The sequence below is a fragment of the Oncorhynchus gorbuscha genome, linkage group LG20, assembly GCF_021184085.1.
Source record: "Oncorhynchus gorbuscha isolate QuinsamMale2020 ecotype Even-year linkage group LG20, OgorEven_v1.0, whole genome shotgun sequence".
Taxonomy (NCBI): domain Eukaryota; kingdom Metazoa; phylum Chordata; class Actinopteri; order Salmoniformes; family Salmonidae; genus Oncorhynchus; species Oncorhynchus gorbuscha.
Genome location: NC_060192.1, coordinates 16,296,774 through 16,320,700, shown reverse-complemented (window position 1 = coordinate 16,320,700; position 23,927 = coordinate 16,296,774). Strand labels below are relative to the sequence as shown.

Sequence of the window (23,927 nt, the reverse complement as noted above, 5' to 3'; positions counted from 1 at the left end):
ACCTACTGTAGCACAGTTGCGTAACTGACTGTCTGACTGTTCCATTCCAACCCACACAGGTGTGCCCATCAAGGTGACCCACGTCAAGGAGGGGAAGTCGAAGGACACACCGCTGGACATCTTCTCTTACCTCAATGAGATGGGGTGAGTCGGACTTTCTCTTACCTCAATGAGATTGGGTGAGTCGGACTTTCTCTTACCTCCAATGAGATTGGGTGAGTCGGACTTTCTCTTACCTCCGATGAGATTGGGTGAGTCGGACTTTCTCTTACCTCGATGAGATGGGGTGAGTCGGACTTTCTCTTACCTCGATGAGATTGGGTGAGTCGGACTTTCTCTTACCTCGATGAGATTGGGTGAGTCGGACTTTCTCTTACCTCGATGGGGTGAGTCGGACTTCCTCTTACCTCGATGGGGTGAGTCGGACTTTCTCTTACCTCAATGAGATGGGGTGAGTCGGACTTTCTCTTACCTCAATGAGATGGGGTGAGTCGGACTTTCTCTTACCTCAATGAGATGGGGTGAGTCGGACTTTCTCTTACCTCAATGGGGTGAGTCGGACTTTCTCTTACCTCGATGGGGTGAGTCGGACTTTCTCTTACCTCGATGGGGTGAGTCGGACTTTCTCTTACCTCGGTGGGGTGAGTCGGACTTTCTCTTACCTCGGTGGGGTGAGTCGGACTTTCTCTTACCTCGGTGGGGTGAGTCGGACTTTCTCTTACCTCGGTGGGGTGAGTCGGACTTTCTCTTACCTCGATGGGGTGAGTCGGACTTTCTCTTACCTCGATGGGGTGAGTCGGACTTTCTCTTACCTCGATGGGGTGAGTCGGACTTTCTCTTACCTCGATGGGGTGAGTCGGACTTTCTCTTACCTCGATGGGGTGAGTCGGACTTTCTCTTACCTCGATGGGGTGAGTCGGACTTTCTCTTACCTCGATGGGGTGAGTCGGACTTTCTCTTACCTCGATGGGGTGAGTCGGACTTTCTCTTACCTCGATGGGGTGAGTCGGACTTTCTCTTACCTCGATGGGGTGAGTCGGACTTTCTCTTACCTCGATGGGGTGAGTCGGACTTTCTCTTACCTCGATGGGGTGAGTCGGACTTTCTCTTACCTCGATGGGGTGAGTCGGACTTTCTCTTACCTCGATGGGGTGAGTCGGACTTTCTCTTACCTCGATGGGGTGAGTCGGACTTTCTCTTACCTCGATGGGGTGAGTCGGACTTTCTCTTACCTCGATGGGGTGAGTCGGACTTTCTCTTACCTCGATGGGGTGAGTCGGACTTTCTCTTACCTCGATGGGGGTGAGTCGGACTTTCTCTTACCTCGATGGGGTGAGTCGGACTTTCTCTTACCTCGATGGGGTGAGTCGGACTTTCTCTTACCTCGATGGGGTGAGTCGGACTTTCTCTTACCTCGATGGGGTGAGTCGGACTTTCTCTTACCTCGATGGGGTGAGTCGGACTTTCTCTTACCTCGATGGGGTGAGTCGGACTTTCTCTTACCTCGATGGGGTGAGTCGGACTTTCTCTTGGGGTGACCTTTCGATGGGGTGAGTCGGACTTTCTCTTACCTCGATGGGGTGAGTCGGACTTTCTCTTACCTCGATGGGGTGAGTCGGACTTTCTCTTACCTCGATGGGGTGAGTCGGACTTTCTCTTACCTCGATGGGGTGAGTCGGACTTTCTCTTACCTCGATGGGGTGAGTCGGACTTTCTCTTACCTCGATGGGGTGAGTCGGACTTTCTCTTACCTCGATGGGGTGAGTCGGACTTTCTCTTACCTCGATGGGGTGAGTCGGACTTTCTCTTACCGAGATGGGGTGAGTCGGACTTTCTCTTACCTCGATGGGGTGAGTCGGACTTTCTCTTACCGAGATGGGGTGAGTCGGACTTTCTCTTACCTCGATGAGATGGGGTGAGTCGGACTTTCTCTTACCTCGATGAGATTTCTCTTACCTCGGGGGTGAGTCGGACTTTCTCTTACCTCGATGGGGTGAGACTTTCTCTTACCTCGATGGGGTGAGTCGGACTTTCTCTTACCTCGATGAGATTTCTCTTACCTCGGGGGTGAGTCGGACTTTCTCTTACCTCGATGGGATGTGAGTCGGACTTTCTCTTACCTCGATGGGGTGAGATTTCTCTTACCTCGATGGGGTGAGTCGGACTTTCTCTTACCTCGATGGGGTGAGTCGGACTTTCTCTTACCTCGATGGGGTGAGTCGGACTTTCTCTTACCTCTATGAGATGGGGTGAGTCGGACAATCAGTAGGGAGAGCCAAACTGCGAATGAGAATCCTTTATTGACTGCATGGAATCACCATTAGAGGGCAGTGTGTAAACTCTTGCTGCAGTGTTTTCAGCAAAGTGTGGGTGTTTTCAGGCGAGAATACAGAAATATTGACTACTGTTCTTGGTGACTAAGAATTCTATTGTGGTTTCCATTGTGGTTTCAGAGGGAGGCATGGAGTTGGGAGGATCGACATCGTGGAGAATCGCTTCATCGGCATGAAGTCCAGAGGTAAGGCAGTGACTAAGTGTAATGAGAGAGCCTATATGTATAAAGAGAAGAGATCCTGAGAGAATACAGATTAAATGAATTGAGAGGAAAAACATGTATACTGTATCAATAGCTTTGGTTAAAATGCACTTCCCTTTTATAGAAATGTTAGATTTATAGATAAGCTAGCACAAAGACATACAGTACCTACTCCGCCGTAAGTGCCAACACTTCCAAGTCCTATCCATTTGTAAAGCTTCCTGTCACATCTCTAGTGCTTTCAGGCAATTGCAGTCATTTTATGTCAGTGCTAAAAGGGAACACTTGCTATTCCACTTGCATAAAAGTGTTGTGGAGGAAAAGCAAGACCATGAACAAACACAGCATTATGTGCCTCTCTTTCCTTTCAGAGGAAATGTTTTTCTCTGGTTCACCTGTAAACTGAGGGTCTGATGTGACCCACATTCACTTTCACATGCAGAAAGCCTTCGCATTTCTCTTTTTGCAGCCTCCCACACACAGACACACGCTGTTGTTCACACACACACACTCCATCTTGGCAGTCGGCCACTCCTCCGCATGACTTCGAATTGCCCTCTCCGTCAACAGAGCTTCTCAGAAACCTCCTTATTCCTGCATGCTTAAGGGCCGTGAGGGGCCAAGATGTTTGTGGCACCGTGTCCCATGTCAGACAGCACGTCACTGACTCCCTCCGTGGCCCCTGCCTCCTGCCACACTGCATTTCTACTCCTCACAATAACCTGACCAGCAAATTGACTCGCCAACACACTCCGCCTCTGGCGTAGTGGCAGGTAGAAATTGAAAAATGGGAAGCCCACTTTTCTCCCTCCTGGCTGCACAAAAGATCAAAGCTCATCTTTTCTACAGAAATGGGAAAGGAGGAGTGTGAGGTTTTGACTGCAGTGAATAACTAGTAAAGATTGTGTGTTGACGGCAGGGGGAGAAGGGGGGTTTGCACAAAAGATGCCAAGGAGGTTTGACTAGTTGACAGACTGAATGTGTCATTTATTTTGTATGTCTTTTGGGGGGGGGGGGGTCAAGAAGGCGGGGCATGGAAATGGTTGTCAAGAATGTTGTCAGTTCTGGACAAAACATTCACTGGTGTATGTAAGTGGTGTACACCTGTCAACCCTTGTCTGAGCTCTGAACTCTCCACTGTGACGAACCATGTTGTGCTGAGGATCTGTAGAGAACGTTATGGTGATGATTAACTGGTTTGATTGATATATTATTGATTTGTTTTTGGAGGCATTTTTTTGTTGTTTTTCAGACATTTTAGAATATCAGACAAATTTGTACTTATTCGTGTTTCAGGAATTTAGGCCTAGTTGAATTCAAGAACTACAATTCTGAAGTGTGTGTGTGTGTGTGTTTTGATTCTTGATCAGAGGAACATCAGGAAAGCAGGAAGCAGGCTAAATGTGTGTGTTTGTGCCTGCATTCGTGGACTGTACGCCCAAAGGGGAGCACAGGCTCAGCCCAGGTGGGGTTAATGCTTAGTCTTAACCCCTCTACCCCCTCTAGCAGAATTGGCCTACATACAGAGAAACTGTTTAAAAGATTAATACCTGGAAATCACTGGTGTTTTTGTCCTCCTAAGCTTAACTAAGCCACAGTTGGTTTAGCTAAGGTAAGAGAGACTTTTTATTGTTCATTTGTCTTTCTAATCTCTCTTTGGGGTGCTTAAGGTAAATTGGGTTAAAGGGCAGTTTGAACTGTTTTATCAGATAGTGACAGTTGAATTGCCCCTGTTTTGCCCTCTGTTGCCTTGTTTTAGTGGCTCAAATGGCCACTTTTTGAGTTTTAGATGATTAGCAGTTTTGCTAAATCCTGTTTTGGGCAGCCAGTACTTTGTAAGTGATTCCCAATTTTCAGATGATGTTTTTGTCCCCCCCTCACCTTCAAGTAGGCTCCATCTAAGACAAGAATTGTATCTGTGCCCCTTCTAACAGTGAATTGAGGTCCCAACACAAGGCGCCCATCCGCAGAGTTTAATCCCAAAGACTGAATGGAAAGGATAGGAATATCCTGTTAATGCTGCCCACACGCAACCATAGTCAATTAAACAGAGATGTCCCAGTGGTTTAGCATATTAGAATGGCATTATTTGAATAGAGAAACGCGATCTCTCCTCTGGTCTCTTTCGGCCTTTTCTTTTCGACCTCATAAGACAGACAGCTGAGTGACAGCTTCATTTCGCCTGTCATCCCCCCCCTCTGTCTTCTCCCTCCGTTCCCCTCAACAGTGCAGTGGGGGTAAATTGCAGGGTCGGGAGAGCCTGGGGCCTAGCTCAGGGCTGGCGGGGGCCTCCTACCCTGTCATTTGCCCGCGACAGGCTCATTCTGACTGGGTTGATATACTGTGGTGCTGGCCTGTCTGTCAGCCAAGGTATTGGAGGAGGAGGGTGACGATGGCTGGTGCCTAATAGAGCTGTCTCAGTTGAGTTGGTCCTGGAAGGAAGTACAATGAGGTTGTCATGGACACAGGACCACCAGAGACCTCTTCTGATCAATTTAAATTATATTGGTTGCATACACATATTTAGCAGATGTTATTGTGGCTGTAGCTAAATGTTTGTGTTCCTAGGGGGGGACAACTTCAGACTATTTTGAAATGCAATGCAACCTATGTGCTTAATTTGTCTCTCCACCTTTCGTTCCGCACCTAGTTGTGTGTTTCTGTGCTCCCTCAGGTATCTATGAGACCCCAGGAGGCACCATCCTGTACCACGCTCACCTGGACATAGAGACCTTCACCATGGACCGAGAGGTCAGGAGGATCAAACAGGGCCTGGGGGTCAAGTTCGCCGAGATGCTCTACAACGGTACGTTTGGTGTATTATGCAAAAAAAAACACACATTTAAAACAGTGCTCATACAGCATTCAGAAACGGTGCATTCATGGTTATGTTCTCTCCTAGAACACACACTAAATGGTTAGCCAAAAACTATTCAGCCTCCTGATAATATATTTGATTTATATCATGTTCACTTGCTTTCAAAGCACTTTACATTGATGATCAAATTATGCAAAATACTTTACACTGACCTGGGTGATAAATTGTGCATGGCACACGACAGCCATTTTGTGCCAGAACACCTCACACAGTGGCAATCACGGTGATTGACAGGTGAGGAGTGACTATGTTACTTCTGCCTCTCATAGAGGTAATGTGTGACTGAATGACTGGGGCCTAAACCTCCTGTCCGCCTGGCTCAGGTGTCCTAATCCCCCCCGGCCGGCCTTCCTTCATCCCCTATAATAGGATCACAGCCGTTAGAAAACTGATTACTGAGCCACTGCAATTTAAATCCTCATGAGAGGAGGGAGATGGCCAGGCAGGCAGAGAGACCAGGGAGAGCGAGCGAGACACCAAGGTACAGGCGCTAGCTAGCTCCTTCTAGGAGGGGGGCAGAGATTAAACTCATTATGGTCTTAAAGCGTGAAATACCACTGTCTCTGCCTGGCCCACTGCATGGGCTAAAGCCACAGGGGATTCCCTGAACAGAACACAGTATGGAGAGAGAGAGAGAGAAAAAGAGGACAGCTGTGGCTTGATCCATCCACTCAGCCCTGGCCTGACTGTGTGATACTCACACCAGTGCAGATTCAGTGGAAAGGGACTGGGTGAGAGGATTGTTCTTCCCCCCCCCCCAGTCCAGCTGTCCCTCAGACCGACAGAGCAGGTCACCTGGGTGAGGCAGGAGAGGGGGGTCTGAGCTTCACCTGGAGCGATGGGACAAGCGCTCGCATGAGGAGTGGGATGGGAGGAGAATGTGGTGGTGGTGGGGGGGGGGGACAATTGAACCACACTTCTAATGGAAGTGCACAATTGAACCACACTTCGAACCACACTTCTAATGGAGGCTGAAGGATGATTTCCATTATAGTAGCATGTATACATCCAGTTCCTTGTCCCCAGGTTTCTGGTATAGTCCGGAGTGTGAGTTTGTGCGCCACTGCATAGACAAGTCCCAGGAGAGCGTGGAGGGCAAGGTGCAGCTGTCTGTCTTCAAAGGCCAAGTCTACATCTTGGGCCGCGAGTCGCCCAAATCCCTCTACAACGAGGAACTGGTCAGGTAAGGACCTCTAGCATTGTGTGCATGTGACTAATCTCTGGGTACAGTATAATCAGTTCACTGCATATATGCAGTATCGCCATTGTTTGCTCAGGTCACTTCATTCTCCACTGACCCCACACCAACAATAAATGGACACTGGCTCCAAAGACATCAGAGTGCGGAGCAGGGGTGTCAAGCTCAATTCCTGGAGGGCTTTCTCCCCATTGGTCTCTTCGCTGTGGAACAGTGAGTCCATTCAGACACCTAAGCCCCCAATGCCCCCTGGGCTGGCTCAGTGCTGACCAAAGCAAAGCCTCCATATGCCCCCTTCCATCTACCCTCCGCCGCTAATGGCATTTCCAGCCAAAGGAGAGGAGAGTGCTGCTTTTAGGGCCAAAGCACAGGTTTCATGCTAGTTAAGCAGGGGGAGCTGTGCAGCTGAGAGCTCAACCTCGCTCTCTTTCACACACACTCCTGTTGGTGACTGAGTGTTGGGTTGCACTGGAGGAGAAGATCTTAGGGGCACTATTCTGAGGTAACAGATGTGCTGAGTGTCCTGTGAAGGGTCCCATTGTGGTGCAAAGTCCACTTATACCACCTGAAGTACAGCCCCACACACACACACACCATTTCACCCTCCAAACCCATGCTTAACTGTAAGACCCTGGTGGACAGCTAGCTGCGTCTCCTCAGTAAACAGTGTCATTAACACAGTGGTATAGCATCACACACACGCTGCATTGATCTGGGACAAATGTCAAAAGGTTTCCTGCTAGGTGTTTGGCAGTCAATTAGACCACATGGTTTTTCCTATGTATTCACCTTCTGGAAACCTGCTTCCACAGCCATTCAACACCTCATAGGCCGCACTCATAAGATGGTAGGTAGGGAGCCTTGTTTTGAGAGTTGATGGTGGTCTTGCCTTTCTTTCTCTCCACGGAGTCTTTTTATTTTTTTTACATTCTTTGATTTCCTCCAGCACGGTGTGTCTGAAGAATGAGTGCAGGTCTTAGATTAGCAGCTGGGACTCCGTGGAGGAGGAGCTGAGGGTGTTAGCGCTGCAGGTAAAAACGACTGTAATTAGGCCCTATTCCCACTACGAGATATGAAGGCGAGTATGAGGGGGTGGGGTGGCGAAAAGATAATTCTACTTTTCAATTCACATTACATCCTTGTCTAACCTTTTGTTGTGGCTGGCAATGCGTCATTCTTGGTCCGCAGCTCAAATTGACCGTAAATATCACAGTAGCAAGTAAACACAAAATATTCAGCAATAACCAGGTTTCTATCCAGCCTTTTTATGCGAATAAAGTACATGTCAGATAAATCACAACAGGCCTGATGGAAACAGACAATCTGTCGGAAAACTTTCCAAATGTCGACGAAACAAAACACGCTTAGCAAGGTGGGCTATTTTTGTCGGTAAAGTTAATTGTGAGAAATGGAGGTGGAAACGCTTTTATACGCAAATATTTATATTATAACCAACATATGGAAGTAAACTTGGAGTCATGCGATGACTCGTTGTGTCTTCCACGTATACAGTTTGAGGCTACACATGAAATAAGTTATGATGAACGTCACAGTGATGAGCTTGATGCAACTTTCCAATAAATATCGAGGGTCTTATTCTGGTGACATGATGATCGATGTTTATTTGTCAAATGGCAACCAAGCAATCTCGCTGTCCATAATATTCTCATCATGTAGGCTATACCTGCACTGTATCTGGAGCTGGTGGCTAGAGCACAAGTACCCACACCAGAATGGACACAGTCACTAAAAAACATACATTTTGTTTGTGACAAGACCGTCAGCAGAGTTGAAAATGCGATGGAAACCCATTTAACTTGTACTTTTTAATTGGTTACATGGTAATTTAACCAAGTTATTTTTATGTGCACTACGTCATCACGCACAGCCTTTTATCCACAACAAGTCCATTTGACGGAAACACGTTTCTGGTGAGGAAATGCACATATTGTGTTTATGCTGATTTTAGAATATTCTCATGGAAATCTGTTGCCAATTGGATGGAAACCGAGCTTTTATTTACTAATACAACAAGCATATTACACTCCTGGGTAATACAACAAGCATATTACACTCCTGGGTAATACAACAAGCATATTACACTCCTGGGTAATACAACAAGCATATTACACTCCTGGGTAATTACAACAAGCATATTACACTCCTGGGTAATACAACAAGCATATTACACTCCTGGGTAATACAAGCAATTACATAACAAGCATATTACACTCCTGGTAATACAACAAGCATATTACACTCCTGGGTAATACAACAAGCATATTACACTCCTGGGTAATACAACAAGCATATTACACTCCTGGGTGATACAACAAGCATATTACACTCCTGGGTAATACAACAAGCATATTACACTCCTGGGTAATACAATAATTCATAGGCATTTATGTGCATTGTGCAGACAATGAAAGGTTTATTTTCTTGTCTGTTTGCTACACTCATTACATTTTGATTTATATCATGCCTTCATCAAGTAACGTTAGCCTATCAAAAAGGAACGCTCAACCTTCTCATGTGAATATAAAAGTACACTAGGCCTACCTTAAAACAAACCAGGCTTATTATTTGTTCAATATCATGTGAATCGATTAAATGTGGTAAAAGCTCATTGCTACTGAGAACATGGGCATAGGTGAATTGACCTAGATGAGCTGTGTTGTATGGAAACCCATACCTGCCACCATGGATTGGTCAACGTGTGCAATTAGTCTGTGCTTCAGTCTGATCAACTGTGGGCTACTGATAACAACCACAGCTGCAGGTAGCCCAGAGAGTCCTATGCTCTCTGATCCCATGTGGGCCAGGGGAAATGTAACGGTGGGTTTTTATAGCCTAAAGTAGGCCTGTTTATTTGTGTTTGAGAAAATGTGATCAAATTTGGTTTCTAGTCACACTTCGTTCGCGTGGCTGCGCTAACTATAAATCTTTTTAGTGGAATGAATCAACGCAATAGTGATGACATGCTGTTTGAGTGTGTGTCTTTTTAGGTCTACATGATGCAACCCTGCATACAGCGAGCTCAGACTAGTATGTTTCTGTAAATGGTTTAAACGTTTTAATCCTCCCTAGGGCCAGGAGTCTTTCCAGGAGTTTTATTTTCAACCACATGACCAGATTAGAAAATCTATCTGGTCCCATCATAGCCCATATAAAACTGTTTTTTTACAGCTGATTTATTGCTATGTCATACGCCACAACTTGGGTCCGAAGTTGGTTAGGTTAGCCTACTACCAGGTCAGGGGAAACTCTGGGCCCCAGGAGAACAACCCCACCAGCACCACTCTGGGACCTGTGGTGTCACCTCTGAAACCACCACACAATGTTACAAATGAAACAACACATCCTATGTGTAGGATCTACCTTTGACATGTTTTTGGTAGTGGGATGGTCTTTCATGTTATACATGTCTCAGTGCAGCCGGCAGCTACAATTTCCATATTAAACGGGTTGTTACTGCAATTTCAGGTAAAAACGCAATATAACAAGTCTCCAATATAAGGAAAATGTCTATACATTTCAGCTGTTTAAAAAAATATTCCTCTGCTATTACCTTTTTATACTGTAGGAATGTTGGCTCAGGGAGACAATTGTTTCCACTGCCCTGCTTCAACTGTGTCGCGTACTACCTTCGGAGGGTAGCGAGGCTCTAACATAGAGGAGCATACTCTCCCCTCTCTCTCTCCGACACACACACACACACACACCTTTACAAATACGCACACCTTACAAAACCACACCCCTTTACAAATACACACACCGAGGAGGAGAAGGGAACGAGCCACAAGAGGCCTATATAATAGATGTTCACTAAGCACAATGTTTACATCACAGGCGTTGCTTACAAGAAAGGATGTCACAGACAAAAAAAACATCCGGTTATGAGAAACTCATTTCCTCTGCTTAGGAGTTTGTACAAAACTGGATTATCTACAAATGATTTGGGTGTTTGTGCTTTTTCTCAACGTGTGGTTGTTTTTTTTCCCCTCTGAAATCGCAAACATAAAGAGCAAATGCGTTCAGAGAGAAATCTATTGAAAAAATTTTGAATGATGCAATAATCCGTGGTTAATGTTATTCACTATCCTACCTCTCCTGTGGGCTAGACGGGTGTTGGAATAACTTCCATTTAGAATGTGACTGCAAAAGCCCTTCCCCAACCACGTAGGCCGACACAATAACGTGACTTACACCCCTGTTTTTATGTCCCAGTATGGATGTGCAGGGAGACTATGACCCATGTGATGCCTCTGGATTCATCAAGATCAACGCTGTCAGGTTTGTGTCCTTCATAAGCAAACTCAATTGTCCCAAAAAGTGATATTTTCATGAAGGGTTCTTGAGCGTCAACCATATTTATTTTTTACATACACTTTTTTGATTTAGATAAATGCGCTGACTAGCTCTGTTCTCTCACTGCAGACTAAGGGAGCACCACCGTTTGCAGGGGGAACATCGCTCCAAGCACTAAGGGCTAGACGGTCAGCCTTGGATCATCTTTCTCTCCCCTGTGTATTAAGCAGCTTTACACTTCCTAATGTTTACTCTCACCCCTCTTGCCTTACCGGAGTAGTTGTCTAGTTGCATATTTCAAATGAGGTGTTTGTTACTGTATGTTGTAATAAAACGTATTTGAATCTTTGAATCATTGAAGTGTATTGCTGTCACACAACATTTTGTGCTTAAGAGGGTAAATGAAAATTCTTACATTGATTTAGTATATCTGATAGGTGTCCTTTTGGTACAGAACAGTCGTATCTGGGCACTGTTCCGTCAAGAGGTTAAGGGTATCAGGGAAGCTGTATCATGTAAACAGTATATGTAGATCAGTAGATGACGCTGTTGCCTAGTGGGAGGTTGGTTGGTTGCACTGGTGTGCTTGGGCCTTGTTGCTAGGCTAGCTGTCATCTACCGTAGTGGAAGTGATGAGGCTATTTCTGGTATGTGACGGCGCGACTGGAGTGAAAGGACAGGCCAATTGGGGGTTGACGTATATCAGGCTCAGCATGTGTGCTCTGCTCTGTTCATCCCAACTGCATATGGACAGACAGCCAGCAAGAGATGAACTTATGACACGTATATGTATTGCAGTTAAGTGATACCTTCGCTTTGAGTCTCCATTGACATGGATGTGTGTGTCCCAATGCAGAATCAATGTTTTTTTTGTTTTTTTAAAATGTAAACGAACCGTTTTTAAAGTTAGTGCCCTATATATAGTCTTTATTATTTTTCATTCTTCCTCTCACACTATATGATCCAAACCCTCTCCAAATCTTGGGGTGTCCCACACTGTTGAAGGGGCGATAGGCTGGATGAGGGGCCGCCCTGAGCCTGAGGTGGACCCAGGCAGGAGCCCTCCTGCTGGGCTTAATGGCCGGTGGGGGATCCCCAGGTCCTTTCAGTCCCACCAGAACCCCTCAACCCTGCTCAATTACACCGCAGGCGTCTCAGTCTGCCTGGTCAATTACCAGCTAGCCCTGGCATTTAGTAACGCGTGCATACATTCAGCAGGTCGCCTGTAATCACTGGCCTTTTTTGGGGGGGGGGGGGGGGGGATTGCTTGTGCAGAAAATGAGGGATTCAGATTAGCCAGTGAAGCTGAAGGAGAAAGGAGGGTAGGGTAGTACGACTGTCACTCTCAATCTGTGGTCTGTGGTGGGAGCTCAGTATAGCTCTGTGTAGGGGGGAAGATAGTTATGACCTTTCACCTTTGTGTCTTACCCCAGGTCATTAGCCATATAAATGAAGCAGACTGACATGTGAACACTGCTAGGTGTGTGAGAGAGAGTGATGGAGAGCTGTGGTCTGTGGCAGCAGTCAAGGTGCCGCAGTTCAGAGCATTAACCACTAGCCTATCCAAGGATTGGATGACATCATGAGAACGGCCTGGGCAGTGTGTACCGTGTGTGTTGCCTGTGTCTCGTGTTTCAGCGCCAGCCAGCCTCCTGCTCTGCCCGCCCGCCTGTGGCTTCACGGCAACCTGCGTCTCTGTCAGGTATGAAAGCGAGGACACCTGACCAAGGGAATTAATCATCCTTGACCCTGAGTCAATTACCCCTCATTACCCACTCTGTGTCAGCCTCTCCAAGGAGACGCGCCACAATGGGATGACATGAAAGTCAACAGCGTCACTGAATGGAGCCCTAATGGATGCTCTTCTGTCTGTCTCCGTAGGAGCAGACCTTCACTCTCTGTCACTCTCTCACTGCACACAAAGGACACCATTGTTCCCAGGTTACTGTGGCCTCTTGAGACGGATCCTCTAGTATTTTGTGACAGAGGGTGCACGGGTGCAGGTGATTTGTCTCTGCTGCAGTGAAAAATATGAACGACATGGACTGTAGTCCAATTTGTAACTGCGATATCTCAAATTCTGAATTCAGTTCAAATTATACATTTTTTCTTTCTCGGGAATTCATCTGTACCTGCTCTAAAGTGTATAACTGAACGAGAAACGATCTCTTCAATCAAGTCAACCTCAAAAGTTTTCTGTAAACTGAAGTTAATGGCAAACAATGTAACAGTAAAGGAGGGAGAGCTGGGGGTCTATTAAGCACAGAAGATGAGTCTATTCTCTAACAGAACGTCTTGGGTCATTTAATCCCTGCCTACCTGTCTGGAGGAGTCAGGGGTCCCAGGTTCACTGACCTCTGCTCTAAATGGCAGCCAGCACAAAAGAAGCTGGAACAATAACAGTCCACAGGAGGTCAATTACCTGCAATTAGAATGCAAGGCAGGTCCCATCATTATGGTGAACCTGTAACCTAAGACGACAGCCCCATAAGCTTTCTCTATTATGTCTGTAGTGCACTTCACCCTGGGACTGGGAGTGTAGACCCTGCGTCCACGGTTCCCAGCTAGACACCTGGAAGAGTGGCAGTAACGCATGAGCGCAGTCCTTCCCTGTGTTCACTCCGTCTGCACTGAGGTAGTCTCTCCTGACAGATGGAAACATTAAGAGGCCGGGTCTCACATGAGCTTTGGTTCTGGGGGCAGAGTAGATTGGCACTGAGGAAGGATCTGGATGGGTGAAATAAAGTTCACAGTATGTACCTTGTTGCCTTCAACGCCCCTAGGTGTACAGATCAGTGCAAATGAAGATGTGTGGGGAGGCAGACACTTTTGACTGTCAATGCACCCAAATAATATGCATGTAATCCTCAATGTTATGAAACCAATGTGTGACATTATCTGCATAGCATGTAGAGCAAATTAGTCCATCAATATTTTATCATATGAAACCAATTCCACCTGGTTGGGATGGAGTGTAATGCTGCTTGGTCCAGCACCAGAGGGGTTAATAACGTTCCCCAGAGGTTTTCCCAGAAAGCTAATGGGCCAGGAAAAGACAATGAGGTCATCCTCTCACTGCAGAGTGAGTCGGGGAGATTTACGACAGGCCGAGACACACCACAGATTGGTTCGGACTTACTATATACTGTTCTAGTGTGTTAAGTGGAACCGCTGGGATTAATGGATGTAGGCATTAGGTGACTTAATCCCACTGTGATGAGATGTGAGGATGGTATAAGGAGGTTTCACAGAGGGTGACATGTGACACCGAAGATGCCACCACCGTGTCTGACATATGAGTTGCAGTATGTTTAATGTGAAGCAAACCCATGCTGTGAAAGTGTATCATAACAGCCTCTCCTTTTGCAGTACTTATTCTACAGTACTTGAGTGTAGGACAACCTAGCTATCTAATATGCATGGATCCTGTGTTCACGGCAGTTGGGACAGACTTCGTTCTGGTGTCAAAGGACACTGGTATGTTACTTCCTCTCCCCAAAATCTATAAACGGATGGAGGACCATTATGGTCAAAGCCTCGTCTTTGTTTGGACACAGCCAGTAATGAAATATTGATGGAAAATTATAAATATTTTGCCTCCTGCTTATAATGTTGCCCATCTGAGAGGGTTAATGAGTGTTTGGGATACCCTGTCTCCTGTTACAGCAACTAGACTTCTAGGGTCTGTCCCCCTGGGGCCATGGCTAATCGATAGCCTTTTACAATGCCAGATTAACTTTTTCTTGGTCTACGAGGTCTTTGTGGCCAGGCTGAATCTTGTTCACCAAAATACAAGATTTAAATATGTTGGAAGGTTTGGTCGATTTACAATGTGGTCACTGCACAGAAATTGTTGTATTTCATCATCTGCTAAATATTGTCCAACACACTTTTTTACTTTTCATATTCTCAATATTATTTTTAACAGTTATGTTAGGGGCGGCAGGTAGCCTTGTGGCTAGAGCGTTGGGCCAGTAACTGAAAGGTTGCTAGATTGAATCCCCGAGCTGACAAGGTAAAAATCTGTCAATCTGCCCCTGAACAAGGCAGTTAACCCACTGTTCATAGGCCATCATTGTAAATAAGAATGTGTTCTTAACTGACTTGCCTAGTTAAATAAATTAATGTTACCTGCTGTCTACTCCACCCCATTCATACCTCTCTTCCTCTTTGTCACAACAGTGTTCGTGTAGGGATAGATGCGAATGATGGTTTGCCCTGTGCCCCATTCAGACCAATACAAATCCATAGATGCCAAATCCATGGGGTTTAAAGCTTCTCTAAGAGGAGCTTTCCTCCCCCAGCCAGTTCCATAGAGGGAGTGGGCAGCCAGGAAGTCTTCACAGATCTCACCAGGGAGAATCAGCCAGGATCAGAGGGATCTGGTCTCTATCCCATAACCAGCTGCCCTGTGGTCTCGGACCAGCTCCAAAATCCAACTCCCCAGGGCAGCAGTAATGTAGTATGTTTATCTCAAATCAATAGATTTATCTCCCTGGCAGTGACTACGCTCTCTGGCTCCCTCCCTGGAGTCTGCTGGTTTGTTAGCAGGCCCACTCATTATGTCCTTCGATTTGTTTCTGGGAGAGGTGGTGAATGGATGAGTGGCGTATCAGGTTCAAGGTGGTGATCCTGCTTGAGTGTATCCCTAGGAAGGTGATTTTAATGTTTAATGGCCCTGTTTACACTGAGTATACAAAACATTGCTCTTTCCATGAGACTGACCAGGGGAAAGCTATGATCCCTTATCGATGTCACTTGTTAAATCCACTTCAATCAGCGTAGATGAAGTGGAGGAAGCAGGTTAAAGGAGGCTACTTAAGCCTTGAGACAAATGAGAAATGGATTGGGTATGTGTCCTTCAGAGGGTGAATGGGCAAGAGAAAATATAAGTGCCTTTGAACGGGGTAGTAGTGATGTCTGGTGAGGGCCAATAAATTGGTAGAAGGTGCCAGACGCCCCGGTTTGTGTGAAGAAATGCTACGCTGCTGTGGTTTTCAAGCTCAACAGTTATTCGCATGTATCAAGAATGGTCCATCACCCAACAGACATCCGGCCAACTTGACACAACTGTGGGAAGCATTGGAGTCAACATGAGCCAGCATCCATTCAACACCTTGTAGAGTCCATCCCCCGACGACTTGAGGCTGTTCTGAGGGCAATAGGGGGTGGAACTCAATATTTGGAAGATGTTCAGAAAGTTTGATCAGTGTGCTGAATATGTGCATGTGGTGTAATGACTGATGCTGATTGTCAGTGGTCGGTTGGAGTGTCTTGTTAGCATCTTTGCACATTCTGAAATCTTCATCAGAGCCACTTTTTTCTTAATGACCACTTTACACTACTGCTCTAATCAGGGAAATACACCGGTGCAATAGTATATATAATATAATATACATGGATCACTTTCACCACTAGAGGGCTAGAAAAAGCACCTCATATTCTGATTGATTCCATTTGTGCTTCAACAGAGATTGTAATGAGACAGATTTCAATTGTGGATCCATGTCTTTCTCACACAGAGAGAGAATAATCAGCCGGTACAACTTGCATTTTATGAATACTTCCTTGACGTTATTTTCATTTTCGTTGTTGTGGAAACAGACATACATATTAACCAAGGTTGTGAACTGTGAGCCTGATTAACCAGGGTTGTAAAAATGTGAGCCTGATTAACCAGGGTTGTAAAACTGTGAGTCTGAAGGGAAACGTCTGTTGCTTTTAAAGAATAAAGATGATTTTGTTTACTATTCCTGCTGATGTGTGTGTTGATTTCTGTCTGGGTGGCTTTGAATGGCTGGAAGCACTGTGGGCTCCTGTCATCGAAAGGATACTCTCTAGACTCTGACTTATACAGTGATGACAGGTGAAGCTTTAGCTGCTGGAAAAACAGCAACCAAACACTCTCTTTGTCAGTTCACGGCGAAAAGAACTCGCACACAAGCCCATTTAGCTATTATTTCCTCTCAGTCGCAGATAGACACACAATAAAGTGAACATTTTCAGAGGAAAGAGCTGGGGAAAGAAGAGGAGAGTAGGACAGGTGGGGCAGGAGGGCAGGAAAAATTGGTGGAGGGAAAGAGGTGGGGTTGATTGGTGGCAGGGCGGGGTCATGCTGTCCCAGAGGACAGAGAGAGAAATAGTGGAAAACATCCGTAATTTTCACCACAGGATCCAATGTAATTGAGTCATTTCAAATACAGATACAGAGCTGAATCAAAGCAAAGTGGCTGCGGGTTGGGGGCTGAGGAAGCTGAAAAGACAAGGGGGGAAATAAGGAGGTAAACATGTACATTTCCTGTCATTGGAGAAAGACCGTCTGTTTTCAAATGTTAATCTGTCAAAAAGAAATTGGGGAATTGCAGGATTTGTCCTATCAGGGATTTTATTTTAAGGTACTCCTTCTCCAGCCGTCATACAGTTTCATTTCATTTCTGTTTTTTTTTCACTTTTGCATCAGTGATACTTACTGATCAGATTCCTTTTTCTCCTGCCTGATCTCCTTTTTAATTTCCTATTGTCTGTAGTCTTCTTATAATTACACTACACTGGTAGTGAAAATGATCTTTCCCTTTACTGCCTTTTGAAGTTGCATTTTATGAAACTTTTTTTTTGGAGGGGGGGGGGTGTTTCCTCTCTCCATAGACAATGATTTGTATTTGAAGGAAAACTGAAAGCTGGACAGAGAGAGATACCTAAGAGGGTTCTCAATGAAACAATTTCCCTGTATGTATCCTGCCTTCAGAATTCCACATATAATCGCAGTATCTCTCAGCATGTAAGGCAATTACAGTTTTATATGGCCCCTTCTTCTGCGGGAGAGGGTGAAATATTCAGCGGCAACTGGGATAAGTATGCAAGTGTTTGTGTTTAACCTTTCTATTTCCCAATAATCCCCCGAGGAGGTACTGTTTTCATAATCCTGCATTTTCTGAGATGTTTCAAAATGGTGTTAAATTAGCTTCTTATTTTTTAGCTTCTATCCATGTTTCTTTTTCCAAAGTAATTACTGAACAAGCCCAACATCTGGATATTTCATGGTTCTGGAGTAGCTCAATTAAAGCATTTAAACTCAGTAAAAAAAAAAGAAAACGTCTCTTTTTCAGGACACTGTCTTTCAAAGATCATTCGTAAAAATCCAAATAACTTCACAGATCTTCATTGTAAAGGGCTTAAACACTGTTTCCCATGCTTGTTCAATAACCTAGAAAACAATTAATGAACATGCACCGGTGGAACAGTCGTTAAGACACTGACAGATTACAGGCGGTAGGCAATTAAGGTCACAGTTATGAAAACGTAGGACACTAGAGGCCTTTCTACTGACTCTGAAAAACACCAAAAGAAAGATGCCCAGGGTCCCTGCTCATCTGTGTGAACGTGCCTTAGGCATGCTGCAAGGAGGCATGAGGACTGCAGATGTGGCCAGGGCAATAAATTGCAATGTCCGTATGAGACGCCAAAGACAGCGCTACAGGGAGACAGGGTGGAGAGCTTGATCGTCCTCGCAGTGGCAGACCACATATAACAACACCTGCACAGGATCGGTACATCCAAACATCACACCAGCAGGACAGGTGCAGGATGGCAATGCACAATCCCTCCATCAGTGCTCAGACTCTCAGCCTATTAGGGACAGAGGCTGGACTGAGAGCTTGTAGGCCTGTTGTAAGGCAAGTCCTCACCAGACATCACCGGCAACAACGTCGCCTATGGGTACAAACCCACCATCGCTGGACCAGACAGGACTGGCAAAAAGTGCTCTTCACTGACGAGTCGCGGTTTTGTCTCACCAGGGGTGATGGTCAGATTCGTGTTTATCGTTGAAGGAATGAGCGTTACACCGAGGCCTGTACTCAGGAGCGGGATCGATTTTGAGGTGGAGGATCCGTCATGGTCTGTCACAGCATCATTGACTGAGCTTGTGGTCATTGCAGGCAATCTCAACGCTTTGCATTACAGGGAAGACGTCCTCCTCCCTCATGTGGTACCCTTCCTGCAGGCTCATCCTGACATGACCCTCCAGCATGACAATGCCACCAGCCATACTGCTCGTTCTGTGCATGATTTCCTGCAAGACAGGATTGTCAGTGTTCTGCCATGGCCAGCACTTCTGGGACATGTTGGATCGGAGGGTAAGGGCTAGGGCCATTCCCCCCAGAAATGTCCGGGAACTTGCAGGTGCCTTGGTGGAAGAGTGGGGTAACATTTCACAGCAAGAACTGGCAAATCTGGTGCAGTCCACAAGGAGGAGATGCACTGCAGTACTTAAATGTAGCTGGTGGCCACACCAGATACTGACTGTTACTTTTGATTTTGAAAATTAGCAGTCATATGTATGCTTTTTTCACAACTGCATGAATGCGTAAGCTTAGCACTACTGTACTTAAAACCAGTTCAAACACCTGGCTTGCATTTAGACAGGCAGCCCAAGCTTAGCACTACTGCACTCAAAACCAGTTCAAACACCTGGCTTGCATTTAGACAGGCAGCCCAATTCAGATTTTTTTCCACTAATTGGTCTATTGACCAATCACAACAGATCTTTTTCAGAGCTCATCTGATTGGTTAAAAGATCAATGAATGGAAAAAAAATCAGAATTGGGCTGCCTGTCTAAATTGCAATCAATCATGGAGACTGACAATTGCATGTGTGCATTTATTCCCCCTCGCCCATTTATACTGTGATAGATCTACGTCACAAGCCTGAAGCAAGTGGAACATTCAGAGGAAAGTCATGTTTTTGTCATTTGGAAGGAATCCCACACGTTGGTTATTCTTCAGCATGTTGTTGTAAAGCTTAGCTCTTACCACAGGACACACACACACACAGTGAGAAAGTCTGTACATTTCACCACAGACGACCCAGGAGACAAGAGACCCTTCTCAACAATAATGGAGAGGAGAGGGAGCAACATGACACTTGATCAGCCTTGTATGGTAACCACACTCTGCACACTCCACCATCCCCTCCATTCTCATGAAAGTTCCCACTGGACTGGCAGGACTCCAGAGGCCCACCACACCTGCTTTGGCTATCCCTGTTCTCCTGTACCGCTGGGAGAGAGAGAGAGACTGGGGGCTGCAGGCGGCCGAATCTCTAATGGTTCCGTGTGAATTTTACTTCCCTTCCTACCCATCCCTGAGTCTGAATACATTGCTGAGCACATGGTAGCAATATCGGCGCAAGATGATACTTCACAAACATGTGATATCTTAATTTAGTGGGTGTCAGTCTGGTTATGGTAATGGAAACCCCTACTTCTCAGCCACTTAATTTCTTCTCTTCATTTTTGGAAGTGATAAAATGCATGAGGCTGAGTAGGCAGGAAAAGGGATATCTCTGTGTCCATTAGAGGCAGCAGACCAAGGGAACGTCAATCTCCTTGTCTCACAGGCCACCCAAATCAGTCATGTCCAAGCACCCCACAGCATTGACACATGTCTATATCCCACACATACTGTACACAGAGTATACAAAACATTAAGAACACCTGCTCTTCCCATGACAGCCTGACCATCTGAATCCAGGTGAAAGCTATGATCCCTTATTGATGTCAATTGTTAAATTCACTTCAATCAGTGTAGATGAAGGGGAGGAGACAGGTTAAAGGAGGATTTTTAAATATTGAGACATGGATTGTGTGTGTGCCATTTAGAATGTGAAGACCAAAGATTCAAGTGCCTTTGAACAGGGTATGGTAGTAGGTGCCAGGCTCGCCAGTTTGTGTCAAGAACTGCAACACTGAAGGGTTTTTCATGCGCAACAGTTTCCTGTGTGTATCAAGAATGGTCCACCACCCAAAGGACATCCAGCCAACTTGACACAACTGTTAGGAAGCACTGGCGTCAACATGGGCCAACATCCCTGAGGAACACGTTCAACACCTTGTTGAGTCCATACCCTGATGAATTGAGGCTGTTCTGTGGGCAGAAGGGGGTGCAACTCAATATGAGGAAGGTGTTCCCAATGTTTGGTGTACATACAGAGAACACCACGTTTGCATTGTTAGGGGAAAAATGTAAAGCACTGCATTTCATGGACAATAAAAAAATAAACATAAAAATAGGCTACTCAAACAAATGTGCTTTCATTATTACATCGTCTCCAAATTCATTTGAGTGAGGCCTACTTGCATCTTGTTCTTGTAGCATTGGGATTGGGTGGAATTTAAGGAACATGAACTGTTTTGCATAAACGTCTATAAATTTGAGGCAATTTTACTTGCCTCTCTCCAAAGTGCTGGAATCTGCCAGATGTGTAACGATAGATGTTTCCACATGTGCAAGGAGAAAATGAGAAGGAAAATCAATATTCCTCCATTTTCATCTCTTTGTAGGCTGTTTTGGGTCCAACCAGATTGGTTACACGATGCTCCCCATATTACACAATAAAACACTCATAAGGAATAGGCCTGCATGCAAAAACAGACACATTTAGCCAACTGTGGAGGCAATTGTAACACACAACAAAAAACAAACATTTTAAAACCAATTGCCTTGTAGCCCATTATCTGAGTAGGCTACATTCAGTGTTAAACAAAGGAGGGCACACAAATAGTAACAGAAGAAAATTAACAAACTGCAAATTTGTTTGAAAACGTTTTGCCAGTTAAATAAATCCTGTGACCTGGTCAAATTCAAGACCATACGCACTGTTAGCGATGTGACGAGGGCGATGTGAGGAAGTGGTAAAAACTTTTTACCTGGAAACAATTCATTTTTATTTCACCAAACATCGGAAAAAGAACAGTGTTGTGCTACTGCATACTAAGTGGGCAAATTTAAAAATACACATCAGCTTGTACTTATATTTATACAAAAACATTTCTAAAGAGCATTCCAAAACAAACATTCACACCTAATGCCTCATGTAATCAAACATTTTCATATTGATCAACATACTGCTCGCGCTCTTTAAAAATCAAAGGTTATGTACAGTTGAAGTCGAAAGTATACATACACTTTAGCCAAATACATTTAAACTCAGTTTCACAATTCCTGACATTTAATTCTTGTAAAAATTCCTTGACTTAGGTCAGTTAGGAATACCACTTTATGTGAAATGTGAAATGTCAGAATAATAGTAGAGAGAATGATTTACTTCAGCTTTTATTTCTTTCATCACATTCCCAGTGGGTCAGAAATGTACATGCATTATATTAGTATTTGGTAGCATTGCCTTTAAATTCTTTAACTTGGGTCAAATGTTTCAGGTAGACTTCCACAAGCTTCCCACAATAAGTTGGGTGAATTTTGGCCCATTCCTCCTGACAGAGCCGATGTAACGGAGTCAGCTTCGCACACACTTTTTCAGTTCTGCCCACAACTTTTTTATAGGATTGAGGTCAGGGCTTTGTGATGGTCACTCCAATACCTTGACTTTGTTGTCATTAAGCCATTTTGCCACAACTTTGGAAGTGTGCTCGGGGTCATTGTCCTTGGAAGACCCATTTGCAACCAAGCTTTAACTTCCTGACTGATGTCTTGAGATGTTGCTTCAATATATCCACATAATTTCCCACTCTCATGATGCCATCTATTTTGTAAAGTGCACCAGTCCCTCCTGCAGCAAAGCACCCCCACAACATGATTCTGCCACTCCCGTGCTTCACGGTTGAGATGGTGTTCTTCGGCTTGCAAGCGTCCCCATTTCTCCTCCGAACATAACGATGGTCATTATGGCCAAACTGTTATATTTTTGTTTCATCAGACCACATGACATTTCTCCAAAAAGTACAATCTTTGTCCCCATGTGCAGTTGCAAACCGTAGTCTGTTTTTTTTATGGCAGTTTTGGAGCAGTGGTTTCTTCCTTGCTGAGCGGCCTTTCAGGTTATGTCGATATAGGACTCGTTTTACTGTGGATATAGATACTTTTGTATCTGTTTCCTCCAGCATCTTCACAACGTCCTTTGCTGTTGTTCTGGGATTGATTTGCACTTTTCGTACCAAAGTACATTAATCTCTAGGAGACAGAATGCGTCTCCTTCCTGAGAGGTTGGATGGCTGCATGGTCCCATGGTGTTTATACTTGCATACTATTGTTTGTACAGATGAACGTGGTACCTTCAGGCATTTGGAAATCCCAAGGATGAACCAGACATGGAGGTCTACAATTTTTTTCTGAAGTGTTGGTTGATTTCTTTTGATTTTCCCATGATGTCAAGCAAAGAGGCACTGAGTTTCAAGGTAAGGCTTTGAAATATATCCACGGGTACACTTCCAATTGACTCAAATGATGTCAATTAGCCTAACAGAAGCTAATAAAGCCATGACATCATTTTCTGGAATTTTCCAAGCTGTTTAAAGGCACAGTCAACTTAGTGCATGTAAACGTCTGACCCACTGGAATTGTGATACAGTGAATTATAAGTGAAATTATGTGTCTATAAATAGCTGTTGAGAAAATGACTTGTGTCATGCACAAAGTAGATGTCTTAACCCGACTTGACAAAACTATAGTTTGTTAACAAGAAATTTGTGTAGTAGTTGAAAAACTAGTTTTAATGACTCCAACCTAAGTGTATGTAAACTCCGACTTCAGCTGTATGTAACCACGGTTTTGTGAGCTATATGGGTCACTCCAGTATATTGGTATCACTCCGCAGTGGAGGGATACATCTGAGGTGAGGATTTACAGATTCGCTCCTGTGTACACATGTGTCATGGCTGGGGTCCGCCCCTATATATGGACCCCATGGCCGCGACACGTTCTCTGCATCATTTTTGTGGCGCCTGTAGTGCCATAGAGGATTGGAGTGATCCATATAGCTCACATAACCGTGGTTACATATGTAACCTTCGTTATGTTTCACTATATTGGATCCCTCCAATATATTGTTATACCCGTACCAGATTTAGTTGGTGCTAGAGGGACCTGGCCAGCAAACGGCGAAGTCCCAGTGCGGAACTGAGATGCAGGGGCCATCAATGTGGAAGGGGCGGGGTCCTGGCCCAGTCCATTACATTTACATTTAAGTCATTTAGCAGACGCTCTTATCC

At 45.0% G+C, this 23,927-nt stretch overlaps 1 protein-coding gene across 1 annotated transcript in view; it reads left to right on the top strand.

Moving 5' to 3' along the window:
- ass1 (argininosuccinate synthase 1) overlaps nucleotides 1-11,275 on the top strand; it is a 30,756-nt gene extending 19,481 nt beyond the window's left edge. The window contains exons 10-15 of the mRNA XM_046317027.1: nucleotides 60-144; nucleotides 2,454-2,518; nucleotides 5,211-5,342; nucleotides 6,441-6,597; nucleotides 10,843-10,908; nucleotides 11,053-11,275. Coding sequence (XP_046172983.1) covers nucleotides 60-144; nucleotides 2,454-2,518; nucleotides 5,211-5,342; nucleotides 6,441-6,597; nucleotides 10,843-10,908; nucleotides 11,053-11,101 — 554 coding nt within the window. The 3' untranslated portion in view covers nucleotides 11,102-11,275. The remainder of the gene's footprint in view (nucleotides 1-59; nucleotides 145-2,453; nucleotides 2,519-5,210; nucleotides 5,343-6,440; nucleotides 6,598-10,842; nucleotides 10,909-11,052) is intronic.
- The last annotated feature ends 12,652 nt before the right edge of the window (nucleotides 11,276-23,927 follow it).